Source organism: Myodes glareolus, chromosome 25, assembly GCF_982192425.1.
Source record: "Myodes glareolus chromosome 25, mMyoGla1.1, whole genome shotgun sequence".
Classification (NCBI taxonomy): Eukaryota; Metazoa; Chordata; class Mammalia; order Rodentia; family Cricetidae; genus Myodes; species Myodes glareolus.
In genome coordinates, this window is record NC_142050.1 from 28,017,306 (window position 1) to 28,042,853 (window position 25,548).

The 25,548-nt window shown below is 49.7% G+C and overlaps 1 protein-coding gene across 8 annotated transcripts in view; it reads left to right on the forward strand.

Moving 5' to 3' along the window:
* Positions 1-11,345, forward strand: part of Nrf1 (nuclear respiratory factor 1) — a 106,978-nt gene extending 95,633 nt beyond the window's left edge. For 5 of the 8 annotated variants that reach the window (XM_085683921.2, XM_085683925.2, XM_085683924.2 and 2 more), the window contains one exon: positions 2,087-2,362. In XM_085683921.2, coding sequence (XP_085540047.1) covers positions 2,087-2,343 — 257 coding nt within the window. In that variant the 3' untranslated portion in view covers positions 2,344-2,362. Of the gene's footprint in view, positions 1-2,086; positions 2,363-9,315 lie in introns of those variants that run through there. The other 3 variants (XM_085683926.2, XM_085683929.2, XM_085683927.2) reach the window with 1 other exon arrangement.
* Positions 11,346-25,548: the final 14,203 nt, after the last annotated feature.

The following is a 25,548-nucleotide window of genomic DNA, read 5'->3' on the forward strand; positions in this document are numbered from 1 at the left end:
TACACAGAGAAACCCTGTCTCGAAAAGACAAAAAATAAAGACTAAAATAAAATACAGAAGGCATCACAACATCATTTCCTTTTAGCTTTAAGAATCATTTCTCAGTCAAGTGTGGTGGCTCATGCCTGTAACTGCAGCACCCAGGAGACTGAGGCAGGCCACCCTACGTCATATAGTGATTTCCAGACCAGCCAAGTCTACAGTATGAAACCTGTCTCCAAAAGAAAAATAAATTTTTCCACCAACTGTTGTGTTTATTTTGTGTAGATTTTTTTTTTCCTCTCATGACCGTCCGTGTTCTCCCAACTAAAGATATTTCCGCAGCCAACTCACAAGACCTTTGGCCTGAAAGGTTGAATTACAGCAAACAACAATTCCCAAAGGTTTCCCAGCTTGGAGGGCAAATGAAAGGCCCATTCTTCTGAAAGGTGTCTGTCCTGCCCTATCTTGTCGTGGGGTAGGGGGAGGGCAAGCTGTGGTGCCGAGTGGTCAGCCAGTCCTGATGCCCTGGGTTCTGTTTGGTTCATGTCTATCCTGTTTACTGCTGAAGAGTTGAGAGGGTTTGATAATATATTAAACCTGATCACGCATATATATATATAATACACTTAGGTCAGCGCCAGGGATTGTGCCCATAGGCTTGCATATGTTAGAAAGCATTTTACTACAGAACTACACCCCCAGCTCCTGCCCCCCGTCCTATGTTTAACTTTGGTTTGCCCAGGGTTGCTCACTCACCTGTGCACTGGGTTGGCGGCTGCTTTGTCTTCCTCATACGGTTCCCGTGCTGTTGAGACCGCTGCTGTGCTGCAGACGGAGACTGCCTGCCGCTTCTCTGCGTGATTCCATGGCCTTTAGCTCAGATCTGTGTCTTTGGAGGCCTTCGGCGAATGATGTGTTGCAAAGTGTGTGCTGTTTCCACGCGTGTGCTGCTCCCTGGGAGGGCTAGACTACCCCCTGCAGCTGCGCTAGGCTTCTCACAGTCGCCTTAAAAAGGAACGGACAAGTACTGTAGATCTCTGTATGCCGGACACTGTTCCAAGGGTTCAGCATCCCTGTGAGATTAGGAATTAGCATTTTATATGTGAGGAAGCTAATGCCCATAGACTTTTGAAGGACAGAAATCAAACAGGTCTTTGTGACTAAGAACTTTTTAATAAGATAGCCTATAGGGTAAAATGACTTTCCCATGCAAAGTCCCAGATTTCCACAAAACTTTTGACTACTACACTTAAGGATGCTGTGAAGAAAGCCGGTCATTCTAGAGCAGAGCAAAGCAATATGCAGAGGGCAAGGCTGTAAGGAGTGTAGCCCAATTTCTAAAAAGTCACGAAGAACATGATCGATTCTGTCATAACGTGTCCCATTAATGAGCAGCTACTGTGCTTAGACTGCTCAGTATCTAGTGACAGGCCTGCCAACACCTGAAGTGAGCAGACTTCTCAGGAGAAACCCAGCAGCTACTCGGAAGCAGGGCGGGTCCATGCGAGCTTGAGTGAATGGTGCAGCCCACGACCTCACAGGAGGCAGAGAACAGAGTGGACTGTGTGTCTGCTTGAACCCCCTGGATTGTCAAAAGAGTCTGACTTCAATCTGCAGGAATAATCTAGGCAGGGAGGGGCTGGATGGTTGTAGCACACGCACTTGGGAGGCAGAGGCAGGGGATCTCAGTGAGTTCGAGGCCAGCCTGGTCTACAAAGCGAGTTCCAGGACATCCAGGACTGTTACACAGAGAAACTCTGTCTCAATCAGAAAAAGATCCCTAGGCAGGGAAATGTGCCTGAACAAGTGTGTGTAACATTTAGGGTGTTGGCGGAACAAACATGCTTGTGATGGAGGGACAATGCCGGGAATTTGGGTCCAGTTAGTGTGTACTTGCTCAAAATTCAGCTAACCTGGCATAGTGGTTGTGTGGTTTCAGCATTTGGGAAGCGGAGGCAGTAGCACTGAGAGTTTGAGACTACCCTGGGTTACTTAAAGTGCTGAGGAGAAGCAGAAGTGCCCGGACATGAGCTTGACACTGCTTTACCAGAGATCACTGAGGCTGGGTTTACAGCACGCCAACTAGAATACTTTCTCACTGCAGGCCCAGATGACGTTCATGCATGGACCATCAGGAAAGCCGTGAAGGCTCCTCGGGCTGCAGGAAAGATTCACACAGATTTTGGAAAGGGATTCATTATGGCGGAAGTAATGAAAGACGAAGATCTTAAAGAGGAAAGTTCTGACAATGCAGCTATGGCTGCTGGGAAGTACAGACAACAAGGCAGAACTTACGTTGTTGAAGATGGAGATATTATCTTCTTCAAATTTAATTCGCCTCAGCACCTGAAAAAGAAATAAAGTTTAGCTCTTAACTTTAGCATATGTATGGTTTTGGTTTTGACTTTGGGGTAGTTGTTTTTGTTTTTAGCTCAAGTGTCTGACAGCTGAAGGTACATAGTTGGAGTGGGACTCTTGTAAAAATTGTTACATTAAAATAGAAATTGAGTTCTGGTTTCCTTTTGGAAGGAGAGTTTGGTTGGAGTGGACGCAACAGTCAGGAGTGCTCACTGTCCTAACGAAGAACCCACGAGCATCAGTGGGTCCAGTCCAAGGGACGTAGCGCCCTCTTCTGGCTTCCAGGGGTACCTCACACTTGCCATTTGCTTAAACAGATACATATAGACACATAAGTTAATAAAAACAATTTTTTAAAAAGGGGGAAGGAAGGAGAACTGACAGGGGTTTGTGTATTGGATAGGAAGTCAAGGGTGGTGAGGGAGACTTCAGAACTTGAACCTGAGCAACGGGAAGGATGTAATTGCCATGTTCTGAGGTAAGGAGGAAAGGCGGGGCTCCTGTCTGTTTATCAAGACAGGGCAGGCTCAGGTCTCATTTCAGAGGAAACATTTCCTAGGGTTAACAATTCCTTCAGGGGTTGGAGTGTTAATCAGAAGATCCTAGTGGTGAGACCTGGTTTTCTGAATTCCCCTTTCACCTCTGATTCCCACTCTGTTCCCACTTGGACAGTGCTGCCATAGTTTACCATGGAGCCTGAAGAGGCAGCAGGGAGCCCTGGAAGGATGGTGGCTGCCTTCCCGGCACTGCCGGCAGGGCTGCTAGTTGTCAGGGGTGTTCTGGTGCACGGAAAGGCTCACGGATCCGAAGCCAGACATCTAGTTGGTAAACTAGTCATTGGAGGTGGGGGGGGACAACAGGCCGGCCAGTCTGTTGCCCTGTTGTTTCATTGTGTTTTTTGAGATAAGATCTTAAGGCTGTAGACAAGACTGGCCTCAGGCAAGGACTATCTATAGTCAGTGCATTACCTTGCCTGGCTTTGAGGTGTGGGGGTTGGTTTTGCCTTTTAGACTTGCTCTCACTTACCCCGTAGCCTGGGCTGGCCTCAAATCCTCCAGCCTCTGCCTCTCAAGTGTTTATCTTTTTTTGTTTTGTTTTTTTGTTTGTTTGTTTGGGATTTGGGGGGTTGTGTTTTGTTTGTTGTTGTTGTTTTGAGACAGGGTTTCTTTCTCTGTAGCTTTAGAACCTGTCCTAGAACTAGCTCTTGTAGACCAGGCTGGCCTCACACTCACAGAGATCCGCCTTCCTCTGCCTCCCAAGTGCTGGGATTAAAGGCGTGCACCACCACCACCCGGCTCAATTGCTTATTTTATGGACATCTACCACCACAGTCTGTAGCTGCTGGTTGTTGTTGTTGTTGTTACATTTACTTGTTTGATGTGTGTGTGCATATGTGTATATGTGTGTGCACACACCCCAGGGCACTCAGGTGAAGATCAGAAAACAACTTATTGAAGTCTATTCTCTCTGTCACGTGAGTAAGTCCTTGGGTTGTTAGGTTTGGTGGTAAGCGCCTTCACCTGCTGAGCCATCTTGCTTGTCCTTGCATTTTGTTTTTTGGTAGACTTTTTTTTGTTGGGGGAGGGTCTCATTTTGTGGCTCTGATGGACCTAGAAATGACTATGTAGACCAAACTGGCCTCATAGACATTCACCAGCTTCTGCCTCCCAGGTGCTGGGGTTAGATAAGTGATTTACAGCTGGGCATCATATCTGTAATCAGAACACCTGGAAGGCTGAGACAAGTAGGAAGAGTGCCATGGATTGGAGACCAGCCCAGGCTAGACCGAGAGACTGTCTCAAAACAAGTTATAATAAACTCTGAATTTAAAGAAACAGTTTAGATTTGCTAAACTCTGGTGTTTGTGTGGCTTTAACGTTTTGGAATACGAGTCTTGAGAACATTGTGAGTCTGTGCCTTCCTGATAGGTCCAAGGTTCTGTTGATAGAGTGCTCATTTATGAAAGATGCCATCCTGCACCCCTCTCGGGTCCTAGCACGAATCCAGGAGCATGCAGCCACACACAGCAAGGAGTCTGGTTACTAAGACAGCACTGGGGCTCCCTGAAAAGGAGAAAGAACTTCAGGCCCTTAAAGTAGAGCATGAAGGGCTTCCTGTTGCTTAATCAATTGAAATGACCCAGAATGCAAGTATGGATTAGCATGTGCCCCTAGATTAGGGCTAATAGGGGCAGGCTGAGCAGATGCAGGGACACTCCCAGCCTGATTACTGTACCTCAGCATTTAATCATCTCTCTTCCAAGGGCAGCCGCCTGACTTAGTGTGTACTGGGTTTCAAAGCTTTCAGCCCCTCCCCCATGCCGTGGACATAAAGGCTGCTAGGTCAGAGACTGGGGAGATTTAATCTAATCCCATGTCCAAATGCCTGCGTGGGTGTTTGTGTGAGAGAGAGAGATCTTAAAATCAGCACATGAAGATGGCGATACATTTATGTTATTTAAGGTGGACGTCGACCAAAAGTACATGTAAAAAAAAGGCAGGAGTTCAGTTTTCAAGGCCTTTGAGGTTATGCAATGGCCCTGTATATGGAATTTCTGTCTTTGAGACACCTTTAAGATGTGTGGTGCCTATCTCAATTACTCACCTTGAGACAGCTTTCTGCAGAAGTCATTTCATAACTCAATTGTTGGGGCTGAACTGACTTCTTCCCTGACTTATGTGAAATACACAAAATGCAGTCTGTAAAAAGTTATTTTATTTGGATAGGTCTTGGGTATGGTATTTTTACTTTGTTTTTGGTTTTAGGAGAAAATGTCTCACTATTTATTCCAGGCTGGTCTTGAACTTGAGGCAGCCCTACGAACTGCTGAGATCACCCTGGAGCAACCACTCTTAGCTGTGATTGACATTTGAGTTTTCATTTGTGAGTGTGGAAAAATGTGTGGAGCAGCTGCTCACTGTTAGGGACTCAGTGCTAGACTTGGTCACTTCTTAAGGAATTTGCAATCGAATTGAAACCAAAATATGCAAACAATGATGATAAGTAAGATTGTTCCTCTGTAGAAGACTGGGCACGGTGCCCTGGAGCTACCGGGGAAAAGGACCCAAACCATTGTGGGGCAGAGACTGGAAGAACCAGAGAACAAGTCAAGGACAGTTGCCGCAGAAGTCATGGTGTGTACTTGGAGGTGCTTGTGTGGAGAAGATCAAGTACATTGAAGCCTTTACAGACCAAAGCATAGTGGGTGCATGCCTTTCTTCCTAGCCCTTGGCAGAAGGATCAAAGGTTCAAGACCAGTTTATGCTCCATATTGAGATCCTGCCTCAAAACAAGAAGACAGACTAGAGCAAATCCCGAGTGCCTTGAGCACCCTGCCAGAGTGGCAGACTGCTCTTTGCGGACATGATTAACAACATCACTGACTGGGAGACTAGAGGGCTAAGCAACATTGTATATATGAAAGTAACCTCTGTGGCAAGGAAGGGCGAAAGGACAGAATTGATACAGCACTTAAAAGCCATTTGGAAGCCTGGGGGTAGTGGCACGCCTTTAATCCCAGCACTCAGGCAGAGACAGGCAGATCTCTGTGATCTCTTGTGGTCTACAAGAGCTAGTTCCAGGATAGGCTCCAAAGCTACAGAGAAACCCTGTCTCAAAAATACCAAAACAAAAACCAAAACCCATTTGGACTGGTTCAGAAGAAACCCAAACTCACAGCTCTCGTTCCTTCCTCTGCTGACTTTGAGACTCTCACTGACTCTGCCTTTGTTTTGTTAACACACCCGTATAAGTGGGGTTTCAAAAATGACTGTCGTCAAAACAAACCTGTCAAGCCCTGCTTCATGTTGTGCCATCAAGTGCTTATCCCTAAATTGGCAAGACTGACTCCTAGAAAATGCTCACACACAGTTAATACTACAAAATCAGATTTGCTTTTGCATTGATTTCTTTTGGTTTGGATCCTCCCTCTCCCTCCACCACCTGGGCAGGCACACACACACGTGGATGCATGCATGCCACCAAGTGTAGGTGATGGTCAGAAGGCAACTTTTAGGAGTGAGTGCTTGCCACCTCGTGGGTCCCAGGAATTGAACTCATGTCACCAGGATTGGTGACAAGGACTCTCACTCACTGGCCTACTAACTGGCCCAAAGCCTACCCCACCCTTCCCTCCTTTTCTCTCTCTCTCTCTCTCTCTCTCCTTTTGAGTTAAGGTCTTATTATTTGCCATGGCTGACTCGGAACTCACTGTGTATATCAGATTCGCCTCCAGCTCACAGAGGGCCACCCACCTCTACTTCCCTGGTGCCGCTCATTTTTATTTTCAGGTGGTACTCTAGCCAGGGTTGCCGCCTCCGGCAGCGTCACAGAGCCTGATAAAACCAGCCCAAGTATGGTACCTCGGAAAGTCACACACAGCCGGAGAGCATAAGAGAGGGCCCAAATTTATGGCTACATTTATGGGGGTCTTAGAGTTGAGCTGCTAGACTGGGCACGGAAGCTAGTGCCATGGCCTACTATAACTGCAGTGCCTGGTTTTGCTCCTTCCAGTGGCTCCTGGCACTTAGACCCAGCTCTGTGCCTTGTCTCGCTCCCGTTTCTCTCTTCAGGGTCTCCAAAGTTCATGTGGCTGCCATCTGAGGTTTCTGTGCACATTTTTCCAAGCTTCCTGAGAAAGTGTGCATGGGCAGCCAGAGTTTTGAGTCATCTTTAAGTTGTGTGGTCTGTAGTTCATGCAGATCATTGTAGCTGGGTATAGAATTCTAGGCTGTGAGCTATTCTGGAATGCTTGAACCACGGTGTTTGAAGGCATGACTCCATTATCTTAGCTCCTAGGTTTACCACAGAGTCCAGTACTATTCTCATGCCCAATTTTTTCATATGCTTCCGTATTTCATTCTTTCTGGAATCTTTTGGGCTTCTCACTGTTTCCCTCATGTTCTGAGATGTGTCTGGGTGTCTGGGTCTCTCATCCATTGTGCCAGGTGTGACAAGTGGCCTCTTCTGTGACAAGTTCATTTTCTCAGTAATAGAAGTTGTCTTGTGTGTCTAATTTTCCTACTTTCTAATCTTTTCCAAATTGGAAGACTTCTTTGTTATCTTACAACTTTTGGAATGTGTTTAATTTATTATACTTTTTATTTTTAAAATACCTCACATTTTCCTTTTCTAGTTGTAGGATTTTGGAGGAGTTGTTTAAGGGTTTGTTGTTGCTGCTGTTATTCTTATGTGACAGGGTCTATATGTAGCCCAGATTGGTTTCAAACTCACAATTCTCCTGTCTAAGTCTCCTGGATACTAGGATTATAGACATACCCCATCACGAGTCTTGAGGTTTGATCAGTTGGTTGGCTGGTTCATTGGATGGATGGATGGATGGATGGATGGATGGATGGATGGATGGATGGATGGATGACTGGTTGGTTGGTTGGTTGGTTGGTTGGTTGGTTGACTGGTTAGTTGGCTGGTTGGTTGACTGGTTAGTTGGCTGGTTGGTTGACTGATTGTCTGGTTAGTTTGAGTAGCTGTTGTTTGTAGTTATAGGGATCTAACTTGGAGTTGGATAAGATTTCGTCCACTGAGCTATACTCCCAGCTCTATATTTTGTATTTCTAAAATGGAGTTCCCTGTGTTATGTCTTAGGCTATCCTGAAACTCCTGGCCTCAAGCGATGCTCCTGTCTCAGACTCCCACAGCAGGTGTGGGTTTGTCTTTTGTTTTTCTTTATGTTTTATTTTGCTTTGTTTTGTTTTTAATAGCATCCCATTTTAAGACAGTCTCTGAGAACGCTAGGCTGTGCCAGCATTTATTTTGTTTTCTTCCTAAGTTGTCTTTGTAGAGTTCTGTGCCCCTTTAATGGGATACATCAGAATGCTGCTTCCCAGGTTGTCCAGGGCCAGAGCTAGGCAGCTGATGGACATTAGGGCTAGATAGTGTTAGCACAGGCACTCCATTACCCTTATTTCACTAGAAATGTTTTCTTCAGGCTGAATCTCAGATGTTCTCTCAGAGTGGTCTAGGTGTTACTAACCCACTCAGCTAAACACTCATTTCACACTAATTCCTGCTGTCAGCCTCCTCCGCCTTCCTGGAAGATCCTGCAGGGGTTGTGCAGGGGTTATAGCTTCTACTTTACTGGCAGAGCTACGCTGTGCTGTGCGGCTTCCCAAGCATAGCTCTTCCCCATCCGTTGGAATTCTACTTCCAACGGGAAGACAAGGCCAAAGCGCACGATTATTTGGCCCAAGTTAACTGGAACTGGACCACCGTTCTCAAAGGTTCCATGCTTTTTGTTTGTGCAGTGGCTCTGCTCTAAGTAATGGTGGCGCTGGGGGATGACAGATTGGGGGGGGTTGTTGTTGATTTTTTTTTAGTTAGCCCTAAAATGGTTTTGAAATTATACCAGCCTATGAAATTCTAAAATTAGTAGATAAATAGGCTAGTTTAGTTTTGTTTCTTCTATACACTTGACTCTGGAGGAAAGGACGTAGATGGACCAGTGGCCAAACAACAGGGTAGAAGACAGAAATTTGTGTTTTCGTTGTTTTCAAGCTAATGGAAACTCGAGAATGGGCACGAGAGAGCTGAAAGAGTCAGGCGGCTTGGAGGAAGATCAGAGCCAGAGGATCAGAGCCGGGCTACCTGTGGCTGAGGGCGGGGCTGTGCTTGCTAAAGATGGTGGCAGGCAGGTCTCCACACTTCTCTTCCCCAAAAGTTTCTTAAAGAACTAAAACAAACAGAGGAAAGAGATTTGCTGCTAACAGGTGCCATGGCCCCCACACACAAAGCATTTAGGAGGCTAAGATGGTTCAAGGCCAACCTGGGCTACAACACCGAGCCCCTCTCTAACTTAAAAGAAAGAAAAGAATTGAAAATCTGTGCCTAGAAAGCAGGTGAGTCACTAGCCTGGGGCTGGCAGACGCTGGTAGCCTGAAGGAGCAGGGCCAGTTGCCCCCCGCCAGCACCTGGGCCCTGAGCACCGGCCCTACCAACGGTCTTGCTTTGTCTCTCCAGGCCTGGTCCAGATCCCTGTGAGCATGTACCAGACTGTGGTAACCAGCCTCGCCCAAGGCAACGGGCCAGTGCAGGTGGCCATGGCCCCAGTAACCACCAGGATATCGGACAGCGCAGTCACCATGGACGGCCAGGCTGTGGAAGTGGTGACGTTGGAACAGTGACACGCAGCCCTATCATGGCATCGTTTTCTAGTCTACTTCAATTTTTTTACATGTTTGCAGAGGTGCAATCAAATGGAATTAAGTCTCTCGACTTGGAAAGAAAAGTTTTGGTAACCTTTTTTTAAAAAGGAAGAAAGGCAGCAGATTTTGGAATCACATTTTTTTAAAGCACCACTTCTGGGATTTGGTGGAGCGAGAAACCACACCGATTTCACTGTCCCAAAAAAGCCAAATTGTGGCCGGACATATTGTGCGGAAACGTGTGTATACTTATGTGTGTGTATGTGTGAGTGTGAATATATGTATATGTGTACATATGGACATACACATTTGCATATGTGTATAAAGTATATGTGTACATACATATATATGTATGAAACCCGCATGGAATTAACTGTATGAAATCAAGGTGAACTGTGGGAAAAAATAACCCACCCAGTTTAGTGGGTGGTAGGGTACATGGCCAGACACAGTCACCTGGTTTTCGTTCATACCAGGGTCATGCATTGAGCTACTGACAAACTCAGGCAGAGGTGACCACGTCCTTCACCAAAGCTGCCTCCCAGTGGCCGCCTAGAACTCTGCTAGATTCAAGTGAGGGGAGGAAGATCCAGGACGCAATGCGATCCAGAGAGTGCTTACGGGAGTCCAGTCACCCACCGAGCAAGCGTTTTGCCAGCAGAGACTCTTCAGGCTGGCCCAGGTGCTGACTTTGCCTCAGGCAGGTAAATGCCCTACAGGCTCCTGGCAGGGGCAAGAAATCTTTCCTCCGGTTCCCGCCTCCTCCCTTCCCAGGAATCCTTGGTCTCGTGACTAATAAAGCGTTGCTCTGGTTGCCAGAGCAGTCCAGAACCAGTTCCCTGTGAACTGAAGGCAACAGGAGTGTTGAGGGGCTGAGGAAATGCTTGTGGAGCAGGCGGTGTAAGTGCAGGGGTGTGTGTGTGTGTGTGTGTGTGTGTGTGTGTGTGTGTGTGTGTGTGTGTACGTACACGTGCTGGGGAGAATGAGAAGAGTATGGGAGAGCAGGAAGGGAAGGAGGGAGAAAACTTAACCAGGGTGCACCCATGGGAGCCGCGCTCTCCAGCTATCTGGTTGTACGTTAGCAGAGGAGATTGCCACACAAAGGACCTCTGCCTGAAGGCTGGCCGCCACAGGGCATCAGGAGAGAAGGGACCATGTTCCTGGTGTGGCCCTGCTCCAGGAGGACTCTGCAAGGACCGTTTTCCCGGGCACATCCCGGCAGCCCAGGCCTGGCACAGCTTCCCTGCTCACAGTGGGGATCGGACTGAGCGCTCTCTATCGGAGTGGCCCGTGCTTTTTCAGCCACCAGCCCTGAGTCTCCAGTGGCTGATTCATCTGACTTCTTGACAAGCCAAATCTCCGCTCCTTGCATACAGGGACAACTCTTCCTCCCTCCTCCCGGGTCCTCCCATGTGTGTGATAGTGTATTTAATGTGGTGTTCTGGTTTTTTGTTTTTTAATGAGACATTAAAAGATTCTTCATGTCTTGCTCAGCCTTTGAGAAAAGTTTCCAATTCTTATATTTGCTTGTTTTATATAAAACTATCCAATGTTTTTTGTATGTTCTTTTCTGTACGTAATGGGGGAGGAGCGGGATATTTGCATATAAACAGTCCTGGTTCTACAATTTGTTATTTTTTTAATTATTATTTTTTATCATATATTGTGAAGCCGTTCAGGGGCTTTAAAGTCCGTGTTCCTTTGTGGTAAAATAACCTCCCAATAGTTTGAGAAATTGCCAAGAAGAAACAAGCAAGACCCCAGTAGCAGGGCATGGATTCTGTGTTGTTCTCCATTCTGTCTAAACTGCCTCATTCAATAAATAGTTTAAATGTGGCGATAAAACGTGCCCCTCTCTGCAGCAGCCTCGGCCTCTTGGGGGTGGGGGAGGGTGGCTCGTTGTCCTTTTCAAAAGACATGCACTAGAGGGCTTTACGTGGAACACTTCAGGGGCTCCAGGAGGCCCCAGGAGCATGCTGGGTGAAAGTCACCAGGCCCGACTCTTGTTTTCTATATCATGGTGTTGTGGAACAGTCATACTTCAGCAAACCTCATGATCAGCCAGGCAGCCGTGGCTCAGGCCTTTAATCCCAGCATGCGGGAGGCAGAGGCAGGTGGATCTCTGAGTTTGAGGCCATTCTGGTCTACCAAGTAAGTTCTAGGACAGGCTCCAAAGCTACAGAGAAACCCTGTCTCAAAAAAGAAAAGAAAGCCTCAAGGTCACAGTGTGAGGGCTCCACTCGAGGGGTGTGGGGGGTCCCCGTAGTGAGTGTTTTATACAGGAATGTCCTCATGTCTTGGTTTCTCACACAGCCACACGCCTCACTCCCTCACTCACTCTCAGCTGTCTCCTGCCACACCCTGGCTTGGACACTTCCCAAAAGTCTCTGGTCTTCTTACCCGAATGCCCGTTCTCTGCCCATTTTTGTGGGTAGATGGCTCTGTGTGTTTCCTTCTGGTAGGATTAAAGAGTAACGGAGCAACAGAATGAGGACACGTTTTCCTTTGGTGTTTAACCTTGGCTCAGTCATGTCAAGTGCCTGCTTCTCTCCGTGTGCATACGTGGTGCACTGCCGTCCATGTTGTCCAGAGAGGGTGGGCCAGAGTGGGTGCAGCTGCCCAGAACCCAGGTTATCTGGAGAGCCCCCCCATCATCAGCCTTTCCTAGATGCTTGTTACTAGCCCTGCTTCTTGCCAGCCAGACCCAGACACTGCCTTCCTCCAAGCTTGTGTCGACACTGTCTTCCGCAGGCTGATGCCAAGCTTCTCTTCCACTCCTGCCTAACCCACTAGCCAGGGGCCACTAAACTGATCGGTGCCCAGTGGCCAGCTAGATCTAGTCAATGAGGAAGAGCAGCAGTGAGGTGGAGATGGGCATGAGACAGGCGAAGTGGCAAACAGTCATCCAATGGGTAGCATCTCCAAAGTTGGTACTAGCTGAATGTCACCTCGAAGGCAAGTAGGCCTTGCTACTCTTCAAATTTCCAGAGAATCTGGGGAATTGGGTTTTATATGAAATGTGATTTTATTAGCAAGATAAAATTCAGTATGTTCTCTGCAGGCAAAACACAGTCTGTTCTATGAGGGTCTGTTAGGTTGAATTCACAAATACTGGCATGTCCCAGGTAAATAAAGCTTGGCGTGAGTGTGGGAAGTAGCTTGACTGGTAAAAAGTGTTTGCTGCCAAGCCTCATGATCTGAGTTTGATCCCTGAAGCTCACATAGGAGAGAACTGATTCCCTAGGGTGGTCCTCTGACCTCCACGTGTGTAGCATGGCACGTGTGAGTACACACACACACACACACACACGGCAGTTGTCCATGAGAAGAGGAGGGATGGGGTTAAAGCTGAGTAGTAGAGCATTTGCCCAGCAAGCACAAAGCCCTTGGTCCAGCCCTCACAGGAATTAAGTAAAGAGAAGACGGTCCTGTTACCAGACTGCCACAGCCCGAGATGGTGGGGCCTGTAGTGTGCTGCTTGGGACCTGCGCCCGTGTGTTGTATCCTGAGGATCCACCAGGTTAAAAAGCTCATCACTGTGCTGCAGACAGGAGTCTGGAGCTCACAGAAGCCGAGAGACCTGCGGTCTAGGAATTCTTGGTGGTCTTGCAGCTAGAGCTATGCCCTGGTGGTGCTTGACTGCTGGAGTCCTCTGCACCCCAGGGACCAAGCTGAGATCGCTGGAAGAGCAGCTCAGACTGCAGGGCACAACCAGGGCGGTAAGCGCCAGACCCATCTGGGAGAAAACCAGCTTCATTGAGGAGCAGGGTCCACATCCCCATCACTCCCCACCCCACACTGCAGCTGTGGGTCACGCAGGTCCCTGGCCCAGGCCTCAGCTGCTTGTTGCTGAGATCACTGTCCACACCTGGCAGCTCTTGAACTAAAGAAGCTGGGCGGTGGTGGCGCATGCCTTTAGTCCCAGCACTTGGGAGGCAGAAGCAGGTGGATCTCTGTGTGTTCGAGGCCAGCCTGGTCTACAGAGCGAGGTCAACCAAGCTTGCTTACACACAGAAACCGTCTCAGAAAAAAAGAAAAAAAACAAAACAAAACCACACACACAAAGAGGAAGGTGGGTGATAGAAGGTGGGGTGATAGAAGGGAGCCCCAATTTTGAGCTGGGGCTGCTCTGAAGCAGCTACAGAGTGGAGGCTCTCCACCTGCCATCCGTTCTTGGGGCTGCACTTCCTCAGGGGCTTTTCCCTCCTGAAGACCATTGAGCTGTTTGCTAGGGTTTTTTTTTTTGTTTTGTTTTTTTGTTTGTTTGTTTTTCAGTGCTAGGGCCTGAACCGCATTTCTCCAGAGTAGGGAAGGGAAAGAAGGGGTAAGATAGTATCATCTTCAGGGTGAGTGGGGGTAGGGCGGTCCACAGAGAACCTGGGGTCTCTCTGGAGCCGCCGTAAGGAGACAGGTGAGGTCAGGCTGGGCCCTAACCCTGCCACAGGCACTCCTAGTTATTATAAACACAGGCTTGCCCACAATTAGAGGACTTCTATAGCAATAATAACAGTTTTCGGTCCTTATGCTACTAACCAACTAAACCTGGATGAAGCACTATCATCCTGAGCAACGAGTTCCAAAGAGGGCAAGTTAAATTACCACACCAAGTCCACTTAGCCAGAAAGAGAGAAGCCAGGACGGGCTAGCCTAGAAGCTGTGCCCAGAGATAGTACTTCACATGCTTGAGCTGGGAAGATGTGGCGCATGCAAGGGCACAGTTGTATTTTTAAGTGGCTGAGCTATAATTTGTGGGGGGAGCGAGGTGCGTTCCCCCAAATTTCATGCCCTTGCAGATGAAGTCGGGAGGCTGAGGGTATAGCTTCTTGCTGATTACCTGCCTCGCATTTGCAAGGCTCCAGGTTCAAAACCCAGCACAGCTGCTGGAGGGGGGACTGGGAGCAAAACTCAATGAACTGGGTCCCGCCAGGTGTGATGGCCCATGTGCAAAATCCCAGTGTTTGGGAGGCTGGCAGAATGGCCATTAGAGGCCAGTTTGTTAATTCACTGGATTCCACTCAAATTTCTTCTGGATTTATGTACCTTTTAAGAAACTAGCAGTGGGGCCAGGAGGTGGTAGATCACGCCTTTAATCCCAACACTTGGGAGGCAGAGGCAGGTGGATCTTTTGAGTTCAAGACCAGCCTGGTCTATACAGTGAGTTCCAGGACAGCCAGGGCCATGCAGAACAAGACCCTGTCTCAAGAAAACACAAAAAGAAAAAAAAAAGCTACTAAGGATAGTCTGGGCTACATGAGACCACGTCTCAGAAACGGAAGATGCTAACAGTTAAACGGTACTGCGTTCTAAACGGTGCTGCACGGTGCCGTCAGACGCCTTACACCCTCAGCTCTGTCCGCTCCAGCTGTGAGGAGGCCCATCTTACAGCTGTGGCAACTGAGACTCAGCATCTTCTCCAAGTGTGAACTCACAAATGGAGGGCTGAAGTACACCCGTGTGTGACTGTCCCCAGCAGCCTTACTGTATACGCTGGCACTCAGAGAGGTCACACAGAACAAACTGCATATTAGATTCTATATAAACATATTTTTGTTTTTTTAACTTTGAGTCAGGGTCTCACTATACATACCTTTAGCTGGCCTAGAACTTGCTTTGTAGACGAGGGGCGTCTTGAGCTCAGCTCCTCCCACGGACGGTCAGCTTGTTCCGAGTCAGGCCTGTAATTGCGCCATGGGCCTTGTCCAGGGCTTGCCACAGCTGTGACCGGGCCTTTTCATCATGAGCACAGGCAGGCATGCATTAGGACTGAGAACATCACCCTGGTTTTCCAGTAGTAGCCCCAAAAATGCATTTCCCTTTAACACTTCCACAACAGAAAGCGTTAGCACTGTTGAACAATTTAGTGTAAAAATGTTGATTTAATTCACCAGATTTTGTTATCTTTAAAAGCTCCAGGACCCACTTGAGCAACAAAACTCAAGAGGTATCAAACAAGGAGGCCAGGCCAAACCTGGAAGTCACTGGATTGTGAGTCAGTTGGGTCTAAGCCTCAGGCTTGCCCGTGGATGCAAGGCAGCTTTAGATTTGAGGATAGTCTTAGCTAGCACACAGTCCCTTTTACCTGTGAAGGTGATGGCTTAGCCAGAGAGGCTAGAGAGATGACTCAGCAGTTAGCAGAGATTGGGTTACCAGCTTACAACTGCTTGTAACTCCAGCTCCAGGATGGGCACACGGGTACATATGCCGACACAAACATACAAATAAAATGAGCTATGTTTTCAAATGCCTATGCAGAGGTGGTAAGAAGCCCAGGGTCACGTGGCACCCAGCAGGGGCCACCTCCAAATGCTCTTCCTCAACTTTAACTGAGCTGGCTCCCCTCCTGGCTCCTGTCCTGGCATTCCAGTTCATAAGCAGCCTTTGCAGTGGACTCAGGTGGGGCCTTTGATGACCATGGGACCTGGCTTCTGTTCCCACCCATCTGATCCAGTCTCAGCACCTGCCCTCCAGCTGAGACTGACCGGAAGGATGCCAGGATGACCTCATCTGGGAAGGATCGCGCAGGTGGCCAGGCTCCTATCCACCTGCTGGAGTTGGAGGCTTCCCGAGGTTGGCAGCCTGCTGGGTAGCCCGCCTCTCTGCTATACAGTATTGGAGAGTGTAGTCTGTTGACCAACTGGGGTTCTATGCCCACTGTGACCCACTCAGTGGTGACCAGGGGTTCAGCCACAAAGTCCAAACCCAGGAGGGATCAAGGGATCAGTCTGAGTCGGTACATCAGGAGCCCTTATAACATCAGTGTGCCCCAGCCTCCCATGCCCACCATTTCTGTAACCTTGGTGCTTTATAAAGACTATACACCCATCACAATCTATTTTAGAACACTTTATTTTTACAATAAGAGGCCATTTTAAGTACTTTTTTCAAAAAAATAAAATGTCTTGGAGCAGGTTACATAAAAGATATTTATGTTTAAGGAGGAAATCATCATGAATAAGAAGCTGGGGACCAGAGGAGACCACACACACATACACACACATACACACACACACACACACACCGACCCAGGTCAACCTTGGTGGTCCCAAGAGGCTAAATGGTGTCACTGGTTCATACAAGACAGGAAGTTCAAGCAGTAGTGGCACGTGGATCTCTGAGAGTTTGAGGCTAGCCTGGTCCACACTCTAGAAGCAGAGGTAGGTGGGTCTCTAGAAGTTTGAGGCCAGCAAGGTCTACATAGCAAGTTCCAAGCCAGTCAGAGCCACAAAGCCTCAGAAACAAACAGAAATAACAAAAAACAAAAACAAACAAACAAACAAACAAATACAGGCATGGTAGCACAAACCTTAGCACTTGGTTTGTGAAGTCAAAAGGATTCAGACATCTAGGCCAGCCTCAGCTACATAATGAAGCCAGCCAGCTTGGGCTATATGAAACTTTGTCTTAAAAAGCAAAGATTGGGCCAGGAGGCGGTGGCACATGTCTTTAATCCCAGCACTCAGGAGGGAGAGCCGGGCAGATCTCTGTGAGTTCAAGGGCAGCCTGGTCTTGAACAGAAGTGAGTTCCAGGACAGGCTCCATAACCACAGAGAAACGCTGTCTTGAAAAACAAAACAAAACAGGATCTCAGTAATCCTCTATGTAGACCAGGCTGGCCTCCACTTGAAGAGATCCGCCTGCCACTGCCTCCTGAGTGCTGGGATTGAAGGCGTGCACCCCCACCACCCAGCCTGAGTTGTTGTATATTCAGAATCCTCCACATTTCATAGCTAAGGAATAGCTTTATTTCCTTAGGATTTGAAAACCTTCAAAATACATCCACTACAAGGATATTCTGAGGGGACAATCTCGCAAGGAGCCTGAAAGCGCCTGTTCTAGGTGTGACTAGAACAGGTAGGAAGGAACATGGGGGGGGGGGGGACACGACAAGATGGCGGGCTGGTTAGCTGGGTCTTTCTGAAATGGTGGCAACAAGAAATGATGTGAGGTTTCCCCTCTGCTGTGACGTTGCTCAGAAATACAAGTGAGGACAAAGACTTCTTCCCCACACCAGATCCCAGGTTCAGGAGAAACACCGACCTAGAAGCAGGCAGCAAACCCACCCTGCTGCCAAGACCTTCCAGGAAGTGGCAGCTGCTCTTCTCCTGGGTCATGAAGAAAGTGCTTAAAGATTTCTCCCACCCCCTTCCTGTGTCCCCCTCCTACCCACCACCCAGTCCTGGAGGTTCTGGGCCTGGAAGAGATGTGCGTGAGACAGGCAGCCTTGGGGCCAGCACTTCAGGACCTGACTGACTCCCGCAGAGGGACAATCAGTGGCATGGACCCTAGCGCGAGAATGAAGCTTTCAAGTGGACAGACTTAATGGCGAGGGTTGCTTACAGTTGTGAACTTCACTCCAGATGTCCTTAAGGAGCCAAGAAGATAGTCAGTCAAACACAGAAAAGGAGTTTGTGCGTTCAGATTCACCAGATAAGGTGCCTTTTTTGTCCATAAGCAAACGGCACCTCAGGGTTGTAGGTTGGGTTAATCTGCAACTAGGCTCCGTATTTCCACAAAATTAAGATACAAGTCTGGTTTCCTGAAAGGACAAGCCCCACCTGCCCCCTCCTGTCGATGCAGGGGGATTCCTCCACTGACGGTGGCCTTCCTCTTCTGGTCCCGAAGATGTCTGCTCCCACCCTGCACCCTGCTCTCACACCACCTTCCCAGAAGAGCTGGGAGTTAGAAGACTGCTTCCAAACGGTAGGGACCCCCAGGAGAGGATGTCACTGGGGCTGAGGGAGCCCACGCAGGAGACTTCCAGAACTATCCATTGGTAGAGATGGGCATGAGTTCCGGCTGGGAAGAGGAAGCCATAATGGCTGCCTCTACCACCACTCATAGGCTTGCGTTCTGCATTTCCAGCCAGACTTCACTCCAGGAAACTGCAGAATCACTGCAGGGGGATGCCTTCATTCTGGGAAGATCTGGATCATACCATTGCCCGTAACAGGGCTTCCAGAACCCACTTTCAGACAGAGGATCAGCTCCCGGCATCTGCAGCGTGAGAAAAGACACAGTGCTTTGTGTGAGCCCTCCCGCCACAGCACAGCACACTTAAGAGAACGAGGCGAGCTAACTGAGTGATGCCCAGGGCACAGGGACTGAGACCCCACCAGATGGGAAACTGACCTAAACACAGCTCTGCTGTCAGCTGTGTCCCCGATACAGCTCTCCAAGAACAGCACCCCACTGCAACATCCTAGCCCCTCGCAAAGTCATCTTTGTGAATAGAGAAGATCAGTCATCCTTCTGAAGTCCCCAAGGCTCTACCTACCAGTAAGGATATCCTGGGGGTACAGAGATGCCCCCTATTCCTCTGCCTGGAGCACCTCCTTTTGTGCTCTTGAGGCCTCAACTTCCCATCTCTTCTGGGTAAGTTTTTCCTGGTGAGGGCTGCTGTGTCTCTAAATGTAGTGGAAGGCCTCCATCAAACACAGAACACGTCCCATTTCCAGGACAGCACTCCTCACAAAACCCAAAAGCTAAGCTTTCTTTTCTTTCCTGTGCTGGGGCTTGAACCCCATGACCTCACCCAAACTAAGCAAATTCTATCACAGAGTCACAACTTTGAGGCTAGAAGATTAAATACCTCTTTAAGTGTGCAAGAACAAAGTAAATAACCCACAAAAGTCCCCTAGGTACACAAGCTGCCACTGCTCTGGTCCAGATCAAAGGCACTCAGAAGGCACTAGAACCTGACCAGGGCACAGGGATGGCCGCTCACCTCCTCTAGGGCTGTCCCACATGAATACATGCTCTGCCATGTCACTGCCATCTCGAGACCTTCCTCAGTTCATCCCTGTCTCAAGGTCCTGCCTTTGTGCAATTGATTTTCTCTACCCTCACTGGGGTGCTGTCATGCTCTCAGATGTCACCCGGCTGGATGTAACCTAACATCCTATGCCATTTCTCGCCATCAGTTGACACCTTCTTTTAAACCAAGGCCTCACTCACTCTGTAGCCCAGGCCTCCTGCCCCAGCCCACCGAGCACTAGATCACAAGAATGCCCCAGTGCCTGGCTTCTACTGACAGATTATTGCGTTACAGTGCCCTTGGCCTTTGTCATGCCAGTGGCTCCTCCCGCACAGCCAACAACGGACAGATCTCTAGACGCTGTCCTATACCCCCCCCCCAAAGGTGTTAAAACTTGCTTCCAGAGATGTGCTGTCCTGTGCCAGCCTGACATATGGCCCCAGGCTCCACCATAGTGCCAAATGACCCAAGGGGTTTAACAGGGCACACTTTCCTCAGCTCCTTTAGACCGAGCCCACTCGCCAAAGGCAGCATCCTGTGGATGCCCTGCCGCATGGCCACCAGCCCACTCCTATCCCGTCTCCTCCAACGCCCAATCTAGCTTGTCTATACTTGAACCCATAGGACCAGCCCCGTGTCAAGGTGCTGAGTCTGTCTGTACTGGGCTTGGTTGCCCCATCTCCTCCCTGCCCTGCACGGGTATCTCCTCACCTGGTCCACCTCTCCAGCCCAGCTAAATGTAGGGGAAGGCCTCCATCCAAACACACCCTCTAATGTGAGCAACAAGCCCAGTGTATGCTCACTTAGCTGCAGGCCAGGCCGAGCTTCTCCCTGGGGGATTGGAAGGCCTTTTGCCTGGGAATACTTACCTGTGCTCTGAAAGCCAGGCCCCAGCTCCCTGCTCTGGACAGCTACTTTACAGAGGCTTCTGTCCTTAGAAGCCCTCATGCTAGAAGCACCTGCCAGCCCTGGCCCTGGGACACAGCCTCCTTTTGGAAGGTCAGAGCCAGGAAGGCCTTCCTGTGACCTCATGGGGCCCAAGGGAGTCCAGCACTGGAGGTAGAGGCCGGAGGATCATAAATTCAAGGTCATCCTTGGCTTCAGTGAGTTTAGCTCCAGGCTGGACTAGACCATCTAAAAATAAATCCTGAGACGGGGAGGATGCGCTAGGGCGTGGCTGTTAGTAAGATGCCGGCCGTGCAACTGTGAGGACCTGAGTTTGAACTCCCAGAACCCATGTTAAGAAAAAAGCCAGGCTTAGCTGCATTGCCCCTGTAACCTTAGTGCACTGTAAGCAGATCCCAAGGTTGCTGTTTAGCCAATCTAGCTGGTGAGATCCTGTCTCAAAAGAAAAGCTTTCGTAAAAGACGGCTCCCAGGTAAAGGCACTTGCTACCAGGCCTAACAACCTGAGTTTGATTCCCCAGAACCTACTGGTAAGAGAGAACTGACCCTGGCAAGTTGTACTGGCCTTCACAGGTGTACCATAGCACCCTTCCCCAAATAAATAAATACTAAAACAGAAAAAGAGCCAGGCAGTAGTGGCGCATGCCTTTAATCCCAGCACTCAAGAGGCAGAGGGAGGTGGATCTCTGTGAGTTCGAGGCCAGCCTAGTCTACAGAGCAAGTTCCAGGACAGCCAAGGGTACACAGAGAATCTGTCTGGGGTGGGGTATTTTTATCATTTATTTATTTTTATTTATTAAAAATTTCCACCTCCTCCCTGCCTCCCTTTTCCCTCCCCCTCCCCACTTCCCCCTCCCTCTCTAGCCTTAAGAGCAGTCAGGGTTCCCTGCCCCGTGGGAAGTCCAAGGTCCTCCCTCCTCCATCCAGGTCTATAAAGGTGAGCATCCAAACAAACCAGGCTCCCACAAAGTCAGTCCATGCAGTAGAATAAAAATCCAGTGCCATTGTCCTTAGCTTCTCAGTCAGCCTTCATTGCCAGCCATGTTCAGAGTGTCCATTTTGATCACATACTCCATCACTCCCAGTCCAACTGGCCTTGGTGAGCTCCCATTAGATCAGTCCCACTGTCTCAGTGGGTGGGCGCTCCCCTCGTGATCCTGACTTCCTTCATGTTCTCCCTCCTTCTGCTCCTCATTTGGACCTTGGGAGCTAAGTCCAGTGCTCCAATGTGGGTCTCTGTCTCTATCTCCATCCATCGCCAGATGAAGGTTCTGTTATTGCTTTTTCTGTTTGATTGTGTAGCCAAGGGCACACAGAGAATCTGTCTGGGGTGGGGTATTTTTACAAAAAAAAAAAAAAAAGGACTGAGACTACCTGGCCCACTCCTGGCGTTTGGGGGTGAAATCATCAGGCTCAGGACTGGGGAGCCCCTGACAACAGCTGGAGAGAGCCCCAAAGCACAAGAACCTCCTGGCCAGCAGAGGGAAGAGGGCACAGGACATCAGAGCCCCAAGCAGGCCAGTCCTACCAGGTCATAACCCAGGGAAGGCGCTAGGGTTTAACCCAGGGGGTGAGATTAGCTTAGAGGACACTTAGTGCTCTGGGGCAGGGGGGAGCCGAGAGGGGAGGTAGTGGCTGTCCCTGGGTCACTACCCTGTTTCTGTTCCGTCCCCAACAACCATAGCTTTCAGGATAGGACAGGGCTACCTGCAGAGGCAAAAGGGCCACCGGGAAGTCCACTACCCAGCCCCTCCTGATGGAACTCAAGGTCCCTGTTCCTCACTGTCCTTGGCCCAGGGCACTTCCGCACCTCACCCCTGCTCACCTATGCCCCGCACAGCACACAGCAAGTGGTCCCCATTCAGTAGTACTTGCTTTTTGAGACAGGGTTTCTCTGTGTAGCCCTGGCCGTCCTGGAACTCACTCATAAACTAGACTGGCCTTGAACTCCCAGAGATTCATCTGCCTCTGCTTCCCCAGAGCTGGGATCAAAGGCATGGACCACCATACCCAGGTATAGTAGTATTTTGTTTTGTATTTTTTGGTTTTTGAGACAGGATTTCTCTGTGTAGTATTGGAGCCTGTCTTGGAACTCACTCTGTAGACCAGCCTGGCCTCAAACTCACAGAGATTCACCTGCCTCTGCCTCCCGATAGCTGAGATTAAAGGCGTGGGCCACCACCACATGGCATGGCTTTGGCCTTCTAATAAAAACGTACTACTGGTATCTCTGTGAGTTCGAGGCCAGCCTGGTCTACAGAGCGAGTTCCAGGACAGGCTCCAAAGCTAGAGAAATCCTGTCTTGGGTGGAGGGGAGGCCAAAGCCCCCTAATTTCTTCATCACTGCTAACCCAGCAAGATTCCAGAAGGGTTTCATCCCTGCCACCTCTGACTCTGTCTATAAACTGCATACTGACTTAATTGTAGTTGACCTGTCCATCTGCACACTAACCGCTAGAAGTACTGGCACTGAGATTATGTGACATTAACCACTCTTCAGTTAAGTCAGAGAAGTCACTAACCCACGTGACCCACACACCTTGTTTTCTTGCTCAGGAGTCTACAGACCGCCCACTTACCTTCACGAGGATTGGCTGGGAGCTCTCCCAGCCCAGCCCAGCTTGCCATTCCTGCTCCCTCTGTGGTCTGTGGGTCTATCCTCCACTTTCCCTCTGGATTAACCCTTGTGCCCTTCACTGACCCTGGACTTGGTCTGTCTTCTTTTCTGCGGCAGGGTCTTGCTTTGTAGCCTTGAATGGCTTGGAACGACGTAGACCTTGAGCCCATGGCAATCAGCCTTCACTGCTTCAGGACGCTCGAACCGCGGCTCCATTTGCTCCTCTGATTTCCCACAAAATCCCCTCTCGTAAAGCAAGCATCTTCCCCACTGCTTGCTGTGGCTCCCATGGCCTTCAGTTCCAAGAACAAATATGACCTACAAAACAGTTGCCTGGTTGGGCATGGTGGCTCACATCTTTAATCCCGGCACTTGGAAGGCAGAGGCAGGTGGATCTCTGTGAGATGAAGGCCAGCCTGGTCTACAGAGTGAGTTCCAGGACAGCCAGGGCTACATAGTGTGACCCTGTCTCAAAAAACAAAACAAAAAACCTACTTGCCTAATGGTAGATTCTGCAATACCAGAACTCAGAAGGTGGAGGATCTTGAGTTTGAAGCCAGTCTGGGCTACATGGCAAGACCCTGACCCTGCCACAAAAGAACAAAAAATTCAGTGAGCCTTGATTTAACAAACACTGTACAAATAAGTGGAGTCCCCAACAAAGGAGAGGAGACAAACCGGGTACAAATGCAGTAGAATAATGGTGAAAGGCTTCTAAAGTTGATCAAAACGACCTGCCTTCAGCACACAATGCTAAGGTCATCTCTGATGGGTGAGGCCTGTGTGTTTACCAAACAGCCCAGCCTCTTTCCACCTACACCGTAGGTGCGTGGGAGAAAGGTACCTTTCTCTTCTAGGGTGCTCCCTGCTCCTTGGCCTATCTCTCCCTAGGGAGTTGTACAGCCCAGGGGCAGTGAAGAGGCTGTACAGCTCCCCATCAGCCCCAGAGGCTGGACCCACTAATGACCTGAGAGCAGAGGAGGAAAGAGAGTGAGTTCAGCTACAAAAACGAGTGGCGGTTTGGGCTGTCCTCAGAGAAAGGAAAGGCCTTAAGTGAGCATCACACACACAGGTGTGCATTTGCACAATTGCACGCACACCTGTAGTCCCAAGACAGATATCTTGGCCATCTTAAAGGACAGGATATCACCGTGGGGCCCAGATTTCCCCAAGGGACCCACCCACCAAGCTCTGCCCTCTGAGAATCATCACTCCCTCCAGCTCCCAGGCAGAGTTGTGCAAACCTCCAGCCTAGGCTGTGGGCACAGTCTGAGTGACTCCCCCTGGGAACACAGGCTCAGGAACGAGCAGTCTGTCCGCAAAGTAGAGCTGGAGGGGCTGGCGGAGGCCGTAGTTCCAGAACCCAGTCCTGTCTTTCTATACAGGTGACTTCAGCACGCTCCCTCCACGTGGAGCCTTCATTCCTTCTGCCCCTCTAGGGTTCTGGATGCCTGTGAGCACACACAACCTCCATCTCCACCCTCATCCTCACAGCTGGAAGCCCAGAGAGACCCCCACCACACTGTAGGCATGGATCAGAAGACATTGTGACTCAGAACCTACCCAAGAAAAGTCTCTGGGGGCTGAGGGTGGGGAGATAAATCACCCAGGAGAGCCAGATATGCGCCCTTGCACACCAATGTCCCTTCCTCACCAAGCTTAGGGTTCCCCACCTTCCCCAAGAGGGCCAGCCTGAAGCAAGGCTGGATCCCAAGGTCTCGGAGGTCGGCTTGGCTTCCCAGCTGACTTGAAGACTTGTGACCTCAGGGGGGGCGCAGGGAAACAGTAAGGGTCACTTCCAGCTGCGCCCACCTTCTGCCACTGCCTGGTGGTCTGGGGACCAGCATTCTCCCTCCTTCCTGGTGATCAGCAGGTTCCAGCATGGTGCAGACCCTCCTTCGGCAGCTCAGCACTTACACCATAGTTGGCAAGTCTAGAACCACCGGGTCCCATTACCTCACCGGTGTGAGTTCTACCATTGCCAAAAATGGTGGGAGGCCTCCAGCAGCCAGACCAGGGAGCCTGTGCTGAAGAAGAAGACATTAGGGCGGTTGAGGAGGGCACTCTGTCCCCACAGTTAAGACCAAAGGTCCAGGATCTGGTCCTGCCCAGCTGCTCCAGCACGGACACCCCCTCTGGGACCCACGGTCCCTTTGTAGGTACACTAGGCAGTGATGGAGCCACAGTCATTGCTCTCAAAGGAACTCGCTCTAGAGGGTGACTCCACCCCAGGCACCTGGCAGCAGGGGCTAGGGACTGGGTGCACTCTAGGCCAGGGAGTCTCCGGCTTGGTAACCAAGGGAGAGCGTTGTAGGCAGCCAGCTTTGCCATCTACCAAGGGCCCCAGGTGACATCCTGTTTAATCCCTTCTTATCCCTCTCCAGAGTGTAAAGCTCCCCAGCTGCCCCACCCCACAGGGAGGGAGGTAAGAGTTAATTCACACATCCCACCTCCTTGACAAGTCACAGGCAACCACTACTCGGCCCCTGGCCTCCTCCCTGAGGCTGGGAAAGAGAAGCACCAAGGCTGAGACCTTCTCTGGACACTGGGGCCAAGACCCTCTCTGGGAGCATAGGCAGCCATCACTGCAGGCCAGCAAGGTGAGCCAGTCAAACACAGCCGCATAACCCGTACACACAGCATTCTCCCAAGAATCTCCTTACCCATCCCTCCGAAGGACCCACGCACTCCTCCAGGCTTCGAGGAACTTACCCAGTGACAGCACACGTCTTTGCCTCCACATCATACGTGTTCCTTTCCAAACAGGAGTGT